General features: G+C 40.6%; 1 protein-coding gene across 5 annotated transcripts in view; it reads right to left on the bottom strand.

Moving 5' to 3' along the window:
* Positions 1-14419, bottom strand: part of KIAA0319L (KIAA0319 like) — an 87043-nt gene that overhangs the window by 18298 nt on the left and 54326 nt on the right. For all 5 annotated transcript variants that reach the window (XM_006924251.3, XM_015598824.2, XM_006924250.3 and 2 more), the window contains exons 6-12: positions 13833-13930; positions 9940-10027; positions 8649-8741; positions 6751-6883; positions 3520-3748; positions 2126-2249; positions 1359-1491 (exon numbers count right to left, since the gene is read on the bottom strand). In XM_006924251.3, coding sequence (XP_006924313.1) covers positions 1359-1491; positions 2126-2249; positions 3520-3748; positions 6751-6883; positions 8649-8741; positions 9940-10027; positions 13833-13930 — 898 coding nt within the window. The remainder of the gene's footprint in view (positions 1-1358; positions 1492-2125; positions 2250-3519; positions 3749-6750; positions 6884-8648; positions 8742-9939; positions 10028-13832; positions 13931-14419) is intronic.

Below are 14419 nucleotides of genomic sequence, written 5' to 3'. Positions count from 1 at the left end.
CAAACTTTTTTCTGCTGAAAAGTCAGGAAAAGGAACTGGGCCAAGGCTGCAGAGCAATTCTCAAGGCAAAACCAACCTCGTCTTAGTGGCTCTGTCAAGCAAAGCTCCCTTCAGCTCCTGGACAGCAGCCCAGAGAACTCAGGACACCCTGCAACCTTACTTCTCCCCTGGGGCCTCACACAGCGGCCTGCAGTAGAGAAGTGAGCTCTGTGCCAATATCCAGGCACGATGCTGCACATAACAAAGCACTTCTGCTTAAGGATCAAAATGCTCCAGAGCTTTCCTTAGAACTACAGGGTGAAGAGAGAAATCTGCAGACTTCCCAGTTCTGCTTTGTTCTACTGTTCAAACCTATACCTCTGACCCTAGTAGCCCCTCCTGAAACAGATTCTCCTCCAAGAAGCTAGCTAAGGACTATTTCCACTGTAAACACTGATAAAACTCAACTAAAATGTTTATCAGCCATATCTTCAACAGTTATAATGAAAACACACTGGGCTGAGGAAGATTAGGTTCTCCAAAAGATAGAAACAAGAGCGGAGGAAAATAATTTCTAGAATCCAACTCACCAATGATCAGTCAAGTGGTTTCTTCAAATTATAGCCCTTTCCCACCCATCTCTAATGCTCCAGGCAAAACAAAAAAACAAAAAACCCAGTCTGTCCCTATGGTTGCTACCTTTAGAAATAGAGAAATTTGACTCTTTCTTTAACTCTGAACTCTTTTAACCCTTCCTTGGAATTCTTTCACTTATTTGGGGATCCTGCATATAATTTGAGTTCCAGCTATTATGATTTAAAGGAGCTGAAAGAAACTGTGAAAACTAGTAATGGTTCGATTAGATAACTCCAGTTTATTTAGTATTATTTTGGCTACTGCCTTTGGCCTCTGGCTAACATAGTTGGTAAACAGTATCTTCAAGGAAACAATAATGGAGTAATGCTTTCATTTTGTAGATGAATTTCAATTCTCCTTAATAGCTGCTCTGCTCCATCCCCCGCTGCCAGCCTTACCCAGTTAATTTTGAGCAACAGTATTTTTCTGCTCCATTACCCCTTCCATCCTGCCTCTCAAGTGTAATCAGACTATGCATTTCAGCAGATGAATTGTACCTGTAAAAGCACCAGGACCACAAAAGTACTACCCAGGGACTAGCTGATGGTAAGCAGTCTTTCTTACAAAAATTATTTTATGTTATTTTCTTAGGGTTGAAGTCGGGCATTGCAAATCTTTCTTTCTCAGTCACTCCCCACCTTGAATAAGCCAATAAGGGCAAGTAAAGTCTTAAAAACAAGTAAAACCCTGATCTTCAAAGGTCTGGAGCCTGTGCATAAATAAGGGTTTGTGTCAATACTCACTGTGTTTTTTCCCAGAGATATGAGATAATTTTCTGATCATCTGAGCTTCTACTGCCATCCAGGGTCGTGCTGTCCACGGGAAGGGTCAGCTCTTTATCTGGGCCTGCATCTGCCTGCGGAGGCTTGTTGTTTTCTAGAAGACAGATACTTGGAGGTCAAAGGCAGGCAGTTCGGCTGGGAAAGGAGATGATCCCATTGGGACATATGTTCCGAAAGCCATAAGGACTCTGCCTCCCCGCCCACAGAACTGTCAGATACTATGGGAGATATATGTACTGGGGAACAGTCAAGGAGCTTACAGTGAAGAATATAAGACTGAAAATATAAAAAAAAAAAATTCTGAAAGAATATGGAAGATCTTAATGAAGTTATGCTACCTTAAATTTGAAATATAATGCTATAGGAGTTCAAATGAAAGGGTCTGAGTGATAAGATAGGGCTTTCCTGAGGAACTGGGCCTGAAGCTGCCCCTTTAAGGATGCAGTAAAATATGGGATGGCAGAGACTCTATCTGCTAGGTCCCCTTGAAGGCACAATAACTAGCCAAGGGCAAGGGCACAAGCTGAGGCTGTGAAGTACTCTCTCTCCTAGCTATGAAGAAAGCAGTAGGAGAGTGGACAACTGAAGTTGCCAGGACGACAGAGGTTGCCAGGGGATTGGTGCCTCCCACTTATACCCTCATATAGCTCAGAACCCAAACCCTCTTCTCCCCCAAGGTTAAAGGGGCCAGCCAATAGAAGAGCCTGCACTTCAAGGTGGGAACTTACCAGGCTGCACAATAACAGTCACTTGAGCAGTGGCCTGCTGTCCTATTGTGTCAGTCACTGTGAGCTGGTAAGTGTAGTCTCCTTCTTGCATGGCAGAGAGCTGCAAGGTTGGTGTTCTAACACCCTGGATATATAAATATAGACAGTGAGAAAGCCTCCCAGAATCACAGTATCACACATTAAGTACTGCTCAGGTTTAATTGATTTACCCAGTTTTCTAAATAGTTGGTACTAGGCTGTTCAGCAAAATTAGTGAATGCTGTGGGACACTGGGACACTGTGGGACATCTTGTTAAAAGTTTCCTTCTTCAAGGGAACTTCCCTGACACTGAGGCAGTTACAAATAAAATCAGAGCTCTCATAGGGAGGGGAGAGCAGGAAAAGGTGCAAAGATGACCAAGGTCAGTCTCCATGACCCAAGCCAGAAAGAAGACCGTGAATATATAATAAAACAACACAATTTTTTTTAAAAAGTGCTCCTTCTACAAAAGCCACCCTAATAAAGTTGCCCCGCTAAAACATGGCAGCAACTCAGATTGCTACGTAACACCATGCTGTTACGTACAAAGCAGGTTTGTATGGATTTTGCAACAGCAGAGAAACCCAATACAATACTTAAACAAAAGCCAGGTGAATGTGAGCTTTAAGTCATGCCTCAAGCCTAAAAACATAGACTCTTGAGTGTCAGAAGGAACATTAAAAATAACCTAGAACAAATTCCCAATGCAGGAAGTTACTCTACAACAGTGGGCAAAAACTGGCAGCTTCTGGGCCGAGTTCAGCTTGCAGATGTTTTGTTTGGCCTATTGGTGTCTTAATGATTGAAAACTTTCACATAAAGATCTAGATTTCTGTCTTCTCTTGAAAAGCTGTACGATCCAGCAACCTTGGGACCATATGTCCATATGGCGACAACCAGCTGGGCCTGAGGAGCAGCTGACCCTTCTAGTCAGGGCTTAAGTTCTCTGATTCACCACAGCCCCCATCCGGTTTTCTTTATTTACTTATGTTACCTGCCTGGTGACAGATCTAGTCTCTTCTGAAATATCTCCAGGGAGAAGCTCATCATCTAGTTAGGCAATTTACTCCACTTTGTAAGATCTGCACCCTTGTAGCTTCTAAAAAGTGTTACTCTGGAATTATCCTAGAACAGCTACCACTTCTCATCTAGTCTTTTCCTCTGATACTAAACATGTGAGGTAAAGGTTTTTGCTAGTGTGTTAATTGAAGGCCCCTAAACTTTCCAGATTTTTTTTAAAAAATTCAAATGATCTATGTATACATCTGACTTTGGTCATTAAAATGGAGCAAAAAGAAGCCTTGGATGGGTGATCTGGTCCAGCCGCGCTAATCCCCCCTGGGCCTTAGAAAAGACAGAAACTACTCCCTCCTACCTGCATCTCCACCACCTTCCCTTTGCTGCTGGGGCTGAGTGACCACTCATAGCTGGAGATGCCATGATCATCAGTGCTCTGGTTCCCAAAGAGGGTGATGGAGTTTTGGGGAAGGGTGATCACTTGGTTGGGGCCTGCGTTGGCCACAGGGGGGTAATCCACAGCTTTGTTCACTGTCAGGCTTGCAGTAGTGGAGTTGGTAGCTCCATCAGAGTCTACTACAGTCAAGCTATCAGGGCAGAGAGAGAGGTGCAATCAGGGACAGGCTTCAGTAAAGAGGAATAAACATGAGAGAACTAAAAAGATCAAGGCTCAGAAATACCAAGGTGGCAAGGTTACCAAATGGTAACCAATTCTTACTGTTCCTCTTGGAAAGGCAGCGAAATAGCAGAAGCTAACACTGACTAAGAGTTTACTTGTGCCAGGCACTATTCCAAGTGCTTCAGAACTCATTAAATCCTCACAACAGCTCTATAAGTCTTATCTTCATTTTACTTCTTACAGGTATGAGGAGACTAAGGCAGAGAGAGGTAAAGTAACTTGCCCAAACTTCAAAGTAGTGGAGTTGGCATCTGAATTCAGACAATGTGTATCCGGCTCCATTTTGCTCCGCTGCCTGCACATGTCTGTGTGAGGGCCCTGTACAAGCATCATCTGCTCTGGCCCTCACAGCAATCATCAGTCTTACTCTACAGGAGGCTTAGAGAGGCCAAGCGACCTGCCCAGGACCCCGTCATGAGCCAAGATGCAAGCCAACCCAGCTCTCTGACTCCAAAGCCCAGACGCAAAGTCTTAAGAAGAGATAGTCCCTGGCCTCTATTCCTGTGGAGTTCAAAGATGCCACACTAAGTAGAGCAAGTTCTGACTGCAGCAGGCTCTCCTCCCGTCACCCTGATCCGGCTGTGAAAGTATTGCAAGAATGGACATCCTGGGCAGACAGCCTCTGGGATGGACTAGAAGGGCTGGCTCTGCTAAGACGGGAGCCTGAGATGGAAATGAATTCTCCTACGCAACAGTCCCACAGTTTGTGCCAGTGTGAAATTGGATTTGCAAGAGAAAAAAAATGTTCATTTATAAGAGCAGACTTTTACCTAAATGATGCCTTCCAGCTGAACAGCCTAAAGCTTCTCTTGCCACCTCAAAATGTGAGCATAAGCAAGCAAGGAAGTTTGGGCTTCTTCCATTTTGCTGACAGAAAGAGGAAAAGCATAGAAAAGGCATGTTGTTTGTTTAAATCTCACTACCAGCCACAGACAGCCAGACATCTGTGGGCTTTTATCCCACAGGCTCACCTTTTTCATATGGCCTCGAGGGGATTTTTGTTATTACAGCCTTTAGAAAAAGAGCACAAAAACACTGGACGCACAGACACGTGCAAATCAACACACATCTGAAAAAGAAAAGTCCACAGAAGTTTTCCTCTTTTTTTTAGTTTCCCTGGTGTTTTCAGTTTTGTTTGTTTGTTTGTTTTTTAAACATATCCCTTTCGTCTCCTATTTCAGAACAAAAGCAAGTTATAGACAGGTGGCAAAATGGCAGCTGCCCATTACTCTCACTTTCACCTCAGTCACTGGCCTGCAAGCAAGAATCCTGGAACCAAACAACAGCTGACCACAGGGCTGGGGGAAGAGGCTACTACCATATAAAAGCAGAGGAGAGGAATAGGTGAGTGGAATCAGACCAGGCCTTAATGCTAATCAGACCTAATCCCATCATTTCATGGATTGAGACTTAGAAAAAAAGAATTGCTCTCAATACTCCATCCATGCATCCAACACGCTGCAGGCTAACACAGTGGTGAAAAGCTGAGACTGCTTGTGTGACCCTGGGCAAGTTACTTAACCTCTAGTGCCTAAACTTCCCAGTCTGTAAAATAAGAGTAATTATAATACCTGTTATAAGGATTAAATGGGCTACTGCATTCAAAGAGCTCAGAACAGCAATGAACACATAGTAAATAAACAGTAGTTACTACTGTTACTATTTTTAAAAAGGTCAACCTAGCCCAGGCTAAATCCATAAATGCTAAAATTCCTATATTAGAAATCTAAGGTAAAACCAAATCACATTTCAATTTTAAGCCAATGAGAAGGCTCCAACCTGTTGAATGGCAGCTACATTTCATTCACCTGAAGTCTTGAGGCAATGAGAGTTCTGCTAAGTCAGAACCTGCGTATTTATTTGTAGGGTTGGTGCTATGCTAGGCCATTTATCACTGTGTCTCTGGTACTGTCTAAAATTTGATTCATCTCAGATCTAGTGGGGGAGGGCAGACACCCATGAATAAGCTGTCCCACCATCGTATGTGCCACACAGTGCAACAGGAAAAGGGGAGAGCCACGTTTCTGTCTCTCTAGAGGGATCTCGGAGAGCTTCATAGGAAACTATGTAGATTCTTAAGGTTAGGCAGAACTCCAGCAGACTGAGAAGGGCATTCAAAGAAGCATTAACAAAATACAGATGGGTCAAATCAAGGAATAGAGTAGAATGACATAGGGGTTAGAAAATCTGTATTTCGGTACTGTGTGATGTCAGAAGAGTCAGTAAATACACTGAGCCTCATTTTTCTCAGATGTAAAATGAGGACAGCATCATGTACATGTGGTGTTTGTATGATACTCACAAGTGCTTTGTAGCATATAAGGAATTATGCAAAATAAAGATTACTCTAGAGTCAGCCTCACACTCTTATTAATCACATTCTAGAATGTCAACACTAGTTTCCAAAAGGACTATCTTTGAAGGAAATTCTCCAAAAAGCCCTAATAAAGATCCTACAACTCATAATGAAATAAGACACTAGTCAAAAATAAGAATTTTGAGACATCATTTGAAGAAGCATTTTCCAAAGGGATGAGACAAATGATCGTAGGCTCCTTCGGATTTTTCCTGAAAAAAGGCAAAGGAAGATGGGCCCTTTCACTTAATGACAGAAATCCTAAAAAAAACAAACAAACAAAAAAAAAAACAATGTTCGGAGATCTGCCAGATAAGGCTTTGAGAAGGATTAACTGTGGTGAATCCTGATATATTATACAAGGACATTTGCCTTAAAAAGTCATTAATGTCGTTATTAAAGATCATAGGGCTCAGAGAACCAATGGAACCTAAGAGTATATTACTGACCAACTCTACAATAAACTTGCTATATGTCAGAGTTACTCCCATAAGAATGTCAAACCCACAGGAAGAAAAAATGGCCTATGGTGAACCTGAAGGATCTTAACTTACCTGAAAGTGTAGTTCCCAGGGACGAGCTTACTTAGTTTTAATATGGCCGTGTCTTCAGAAATCTTTTCTTCTCTCAGAGGTCCCTTAAGTTCTTCCCAATGGTACTGGACGATTTTATCATCATCGGTGCTTTCTTGACCATAAAGAAACATCAGTTACAACATGAGAGCGCTGTGTCTCAGCACTTATCCAGTTTACACAAACCAGGGCAACTACCCAGAGACTTGAGGCTAGGAAAACTTCGTGAAATTACAGACTATCTCTCCAGAGTGTTTCTTCCCTAGGAATATTGGGTCATTCTGCCTCTCTATGAATATTCCACTGCGTAGTTTTCCAAAGACTCCAACACAGGCAACCTCTGGTTAAAATGCTACTGTATAAAAAAAAGAAAATCAAAAATTCTTAAACATATGAAAAGATACTCAACCTCACTTAAAAGAAATGCAAATTTAAATTATGCTTGCGATACTATTTTTTAACCTATCAGATTGGTAAAGACCAGTTTCAATAACACGTTATGTGGGTAAAGGTGTGGAGAAAGAAGCCCTTTCATAAGTCATGATGGAAGCATAAATTGATACAATCTCTACAAAGAGCAATCTGGCAAAATTCATCTGTGTCTCTGCAACTGCTTTGTTAGTAATTTATCCTACAGATGTCCTTGCACAGGTGTTAAGTGTCATGCTTACAAGATTATTCATCATGACAACATTATTTGTAATAGTGAAAGACCAAAAATAATCTAAATGGTCATCAATAGAGACTGACTGAAAACAAGTATATATTCAAACAATGAAATTATATATCCATATAATGGAAGGCTATGAAATCATTAAAAGAATGAATATTTCATATACTGATTCAAAAAAAATTCTCCAATATACAGGAACAAACATTGTACATAAGTGTGTATAATGTTTTATCATAAAGACTATATATTTTCTTATATATGCATAATATCTCTGGACAAATACATAAATATCATTGATTGGGGGAAAACTAGATAGTTAGGAGAAGGGATAGTAATGATTCTTTTCACTGCATACCTTCACATATTTTTTAACTGTGACCTATTCAAAAATATAAAATAGTACTATGTGAACCTTTTCTATCACTCTCATAAGTGCTTTTTTCTGTTCTGTCTCTTCCTTCTTGGCCTGCTATTCTTCAAGCCTCCTCTTCTTGTCAGAACCGCCTACATGAAATGTTTATTAACCTTGTGAGAGATTCCTCTCCTACAGCAGTGATTGCCTCTGCCAAAAACCACTGCTAATGCCAAGACAGTCAGGGTAACGGGGCCTTAATGTGTCTCCAAGCAAATACTGGTGAGATGGCAGGACTGAAACCTCCTGCACACACATGGCCAGGATCAAAGGCAAAGACCCAGAAATCCTCTCATGTCACCCATCAGGTGACACTACTCTGAAGGGTAAAATGTTAGTGAGCCCGGGCAGGGGCGTGGAGTACATTCTGTGAGTCTCTCCAGGAGAAGGCTGACAGGAATCTCATTAGGTGGTGATGGCTGGGTGAGAGCTCCTCAGTTAAGACTCTCAGTTACTTCTCATGATAGGAAAAGAGCTTTGTTTCCATAACTGAGAATGGCAACTCCATCTAAGAAAATTTGAAAACCAGAAAGTTTCAACTAAAATAATGCTAACTACATGTATAATCCCACTTTCTTACCATCTCAGAATAGAAATCTTATTTCAAACAAGCCGCATGAGAGTTTTAAATAGGACCTGGGTGGTTCTTATTTCCTAATTAGTTACTTCAAATGGTTGCTCCTCCCATAACACAGTCAAGAAGCCTAAACAGAACGCACACATAGTCGGCCCAACTCTTCCACCAGAGTACACAGTGAATGCTCTTCTAAAATATCATGCTAGATAAGTACTCACGGCTGCCATCAATGACTGTAGAAGTGGTTGGCAGAGAAATCTCCTGGAACTGTGGTGACACAACGGCAACAGGAGGCCGATTCTTACGGGGCTCTGAAAGAAAATGACCCCGAAGCAATTAAAAGAAGTGCTTTGGAAATTATAGTAGGAGCAGACCATTCCTGGGTGGATTATGTTTCCACTACATAATTGATGGCTGTAGCATCACCAAATGTGAAAGTCACAAGACCAGGATGGCATTATCATGTAAGACGCCTGTGAAAGCCTCTTCCAAAGCTGACTATTCCTAAGACCATGCCCTGTGCATTCTTTCAATGCTCATGTGCTATCTATCTAGCTCATGAAGAGTACTAAAGCAGCAAGTGACTGCTTCCAGGCAAGCTGACTAGAAGTGGACCACAAATACGCTTTGTGCAATAAAGGCCTTGGCAAGCAAGCTATCTCTCAGCACAAAGCTATGCTGAAAAGACAGTAGGTGATTTTGCAACCATCCGTGAGCTGTTTGTGTGTGAGGTGACTAGGCCAGAGTGATGGATGGAAGGTCATAAACCACTCCGGTCCACCTGAGTAACTGTGAGCCCAGTGGGCTTTTCTTTGAGAAATGATTGAATGCTCTTTATGCTAAATGCATTTTTAAGGAGAAAAGATTACCTTGGCTATAAGGTTCAAAGAATGAAAAGAAAATCTATGACCAACAAAGGCAGAAAGCAGTATTCAGAATTTGTACCAATGTACGTGCCACGTGCCAACTTCCCCCCTAATGTCTCTGAAAATGCAAAACAAGATACCTTGCTACCGCATTGTAATCTACTGATGCCGGATCACTTAAAAAGAATGATGGAATCTGGTGTCCAAGGTGAAAGAGGACTGGCAGGGTTTCAGTGAGGAAGTCTATGTGCAAAGGCCCACATTTCTGGAAAGAGATCAGAAAGGGCCAGCCGCTTGGCTGGTTCTCCTTCTACATGCTTCCCCTGGTTTTCTTGTTTCTCTTAATGACAACACATGGTCCTCTCTCAGCATGACCTACTTGGAGAAGTAGTTCCAGGTAGACAGGCCATGCTGCACTGTGGGCCATGTGACTAATGTTTCCCTGCCTAGCCAAATGTTCTAACTAGAGCTAAAGTACATACTTTGTCACCCTAACCTTTTACTACACTGAATTAGGAATTGCCCAATAAATATATTACAAAAAAAAGAATGGGAATTAAAAAAACCCTAAAGTCAAATCTCTCTCTTTGGGATTCCTGCAGAGGGAGCAACAGAGACACAGTCAGGGCTGGGAAATACATACCTGGTTTTACTGTCACGTTCACATAGCCTTCCCCATGGCTACTCTGACCACCTACAATCACTTTGAATTCATACAAGCCTGGAGTGAGCTGCAGAAAGGACAGAGATCTTTTAGACAACCACAAAGAGCAGCAATTAACACTTAACATCGCACATATATGTGAACTTTCCCAGGCTGATTATTGCACTCTCTCGCCTTGCACTGTTTCCAAAGTGGAGAAAGTAAACTAGCTGGAGAGATGAAACAATGAATTATAAACTTAAAAACCATAGCTTTTTATGTGAATCTTATTACTAGCTGACTCTAGAACAACAGAAGGGATTTCAATATCTCTGTACTCCCATTTCCTTTTAAAAAGAACATTAAAGGCCCAACTATCCTACTTTACAGAGTTATGAAATTAAAACAATCATCTCTGCAAAGAAAAACATTTTGTAAAAATACCAAATGGCTCCCAAATATCTGAATGTTTCCCTCCTGAGTTCCACTAACTGTATAAACATATATAAAAGAAAAAAATTACCCAAATCCCACAGTCCTAACACATCAATTATTTAATCATATTTCTCTTATTTCTTCCCAGTCATTAACCACACACACACAAAATAGTTTTAAACAGTTCAACTGTTCAATAAACATTTACTGAGAACCAATTATGTACTGGTTGTTGTCCTAGGCTTGGGGTTTGGAGATGAATAAGATAAGCTCTCTGCCTTCAAGGAGCTCGTATGTCAGTGGTATTCAGGGTCTAGCTAAAACCAAGGTGTGTACCAAACTTATTGTTCTTTCTTCCATTCATTTAGCATGAACACTTTCTCCATTAATAATAGTCTTTTTAATAGTCATTTTAATGATTGTGGAATAGTATATGAATACATGTGCCATAATTCATATAAGCATTCCATATTGTTGGCTATTTGTGTTGTTCCCAAATTTTCACTATTGTAGCTAATGCAATGATGAACATCTTTCAGGCAAATGGGTTTTTTCTTTCTTTGGAATTATCTTTTTTTGTGTGCTAATTGATTACATGTAGTGTATTTGACCACTTCCTTCTTGTAATGCTCTCTTTTCCTTGGCTTTCATTTCCCTTCCCACTCATTTCCTCTTCCTTCTATACTTCTAGTGACAATGTTCCCCAGAATTTCAATCACAACCCGTTTATTTCCTCACTCTACACACTCTCTCTGGATGGTATCTATTACCGTGGCTTCAATCGTCATCTATTTGAGTTTGATGTGCAAATTTACCTCTAGACCAGACTTGTATCCTGATCCCCAGCTACTTACTGGACACCTCCACTCAAATGTTTCATAGGTACCTCAAACTCACTCTATCCGAAAATGAGTTAATCATCTGCAAACCTGCCCCAAACCTGCTCATTTCTGTGAATGTCAGCACTACTGCAGCAATACCCACCGGGTGCCTAAGCCAAAAGGCTAGAATTATCCTAGACTTCCCTTCCCAAACACCTCCACCCAATTAATTGATCACCAAGCCTTATCAAGTCAACCTCCATTTCTGAAATCCACTCACTTCTCTCCATTCACACTGCCATCGCCTTCGTTTTTTGTTTTATGTTTTTTTTTTATAAATATCACATTAGTTTTTAACCATTCATCATAACGCAGTTATTAAAAGCATGGGCTTTAGAGACAGAAAGTTCCAGTTCAAGTCTACCACTTAATAGCTTTGTGAAATTTCGCCAAACCACTTTATTTTTCCAATGTTTAGTTTTGTCATTTGTAGAACAGATATTAATATCTGTATCTTGGAATTGTTATGAAGATTAAATAACTGCATAAAACAATTAGCACTTAAAGAGGATTTTATGAATTTGACCTCAAAGGCAAGGGAAGTAAGAGCAAAAATAAATAAATGGGACTACATTAAACTAAAAAGCTTCTGCTCAGCAAAAGAAACCGTCAACAAGGTAAAGAAAGAACCATCTGAATGGGAAAATATATTTGCAAGCAACACCTCTGATAAGGGCCTAATATCTAAAATATACAAAGAACTCATACGACTTGATAACAACAAAAAACAAACAGTCCAATCAAAAAATGGGCAGAGGACCTGAACAGACACTTCTCCCTAGAGGACAAACAAATAGCCAACAAATGTATGAAATAGCTATTAGGGAAATGCATATCAAAACCACAATGATATACAACCTCACACCTGTTAGAATGGCTATAATCAACAGGACAAGTATAACAAATGTTGGAGAGGATGTGGAGAAAAGCGAATCCTCATATACTGCCGGTGGGACTGCAAATTGATACAGCCTCTATGGAAAGCAGTATGGAGCTCTCAAAAAACTAAGAATTGATCTACCATATGATCTAGCAATCCCCCTACCGGGTATTTACCCCAAAGACTTGAAAACTCATATCCAAAAAGATATTTGCACACCGATGTTCATAGGAGCATTATTCACAGTGGCCGGGACATGCTCAACCATGAGAAGAGATGAAATACTGCCATTTGCAACAACATGGATAGACCTTGAAATAATCATACTAAGAGAAATAAGCCAGGCAGAAAAGGTTGAAAATCACATGATATCACATATATGAGATAGAAACCTAAAAGCAACAAATGAACAGGACAAACAAACAGAGACTCATGGACATGGACAATGGACTAGTGGTTACCAGAAGGGAGGGGAGAGGGGAAAAATAAAAAAATAAAATGTTAAAGAAAAATTATATATATATACAGTATGAAAAAAAAACCCTGACATTAAAAAAAAAAACAATTAGCACTGTTTCTAGCACATGGTATGAGCTCAATAGGTGGTTTTTAAGTTTTATTTTATTAAGTTTGTTTTACTCAGGCTATTATCATCTCACATCTACATCTGTCAACAGAGTCTTCATTGTTCTCCCTAGTTTGAGTCTCATCTCCTCCAATCTGCAGTCAGGGTGATGTTTCTAACCTGAAAATCTGAACAAGTCTTTCATCTGCTTAAAACCTTTCAAAGTTTCCATATTCCCTCTGGATAAGAGTCAAAGTCCTTATAAAGAGTCTGTGCAATCTGACCCCTGCATCTCTCCAACTTACTCTGGCCATTGCTCTTCTCACACCATAGGCTCTAGTCAGACTGAACCATATATGACTGCTGTTGCTTTACCTACTTAGGATATTATTGCTCTACCCTTTACCCAGCAAGTTAGTCACCTTTCATGACCCAACTAGGCATAATCTAAGAAATCTACTCTAACTCCCCAGGTCTTCAATCTGGCACTGATCTAGTGCATCTCATGTTATAATTACCTGCTTCTAGTCAGTATCACTTACTAGACTCTTTTGTCCTTGAATGCTAAGATTATGATTAACTCACTGGTAAATTCCCAATACCTTCCATAAACTAGAGTACAATAAACAGTTGTTGAAGGGAAGGAAGGAAGGTAGGAAAAAAGGAAGAAAAGAAAGAAGGATGGATGGAAGAAAGGAAGGAAAGAAAGTAGGAAGAGAGAGAGCGAGGGAGGGAGGGAAGTTAATTGCTTGACCAAAGAATATGAACATTTTTATGGCTCTTAACAACTACATTGAATCTCAAAAAAGACTGAGACAATTTACACAGTCATGTTGCTACAAATAACCTAGCTTATCTCCCAAATTCTAAAATCCTTATGTTATCCTTAAAAATTGTTTACTGTATATTTTCAGCTATCACCACCATGCTTATACAGTCTTCTCATCATAAATGGAAATTTGAGAATCATGCAGTAACAAATACTGGATGTCAGCCAGTCAAGACTTTTGGAGGATTCACTTCTGAAAGACTGTTCCTAAGTTAAGTGTGGACAGAAAATTCTATTTTATAAATTTGAAGCAATGGTCAACACCTCTACCCCAGCCCTGCAAATGACAGGAGGCAAATTCACCTTCGATAGTTTGAGGATCCGAGAATGTTTCCCTTCCATTTCTCCACTGTAGTCTTTAGGATGAGTAATCAGCTGCCAGTCGTAGGTGTAGGTTTCTCCTATAGAAGGGCAGTTACAAAAATCATCAAAACATGCACCTACACACAAAGAGGGCAGCCACACAGCCTGCCAACAACAAATCTCTTCTAAATCTTGACAAGGCCTTACTTTTTAAGATGTCACCCCCAAAGCCTACAGGGAAACCAAACATTCTGTTGAAAGAAAGGGTGGATTCTGCTGACTCAGGTAGTCAGGGCTTCTTCTACTCTCTCCCAGCAATGCTCGTCCTGCCCCAAGACCCGCCCTGCTCAGGACTGGTCCTCCCTCAAAATACCAAGTTTCTCATGGTGTGACATCCCAGTGAAAATACATGCCCAACAACCACAATAGATGAACTCACTGGGAACAAAGGCCATATTCTTGCAAAACTTCTTTTTCCAACAAAGAACAGCAATGAGTTCTAAATAACATGGTTCAAAAATAGCTTTTTACAGAATGCTAACAATGCTGTCTCACTGAGGTCATCACACCCTGGTGAAAGAGCTACT

The sequence above is a fragment of the Pteropus alecto genome, unplaced genomic scaffold (genome assembly GCF_000325575.1).
Source record: "Pteropus alecto unplaced genomic scaffold, ASM32557v1 scaffold39, whole genome shotgun sequence".
Classification (NCBI taxonomy): domain Eukaryota; kingdom Metazoa; phylum Chordata; class Mammalia; order Chiroptera; family Pteropodidae; genus Pteropus; species Pteropus alecto.
This window is presented reverse-complemented; position numbering and strand designations above follow the sequence as displayed.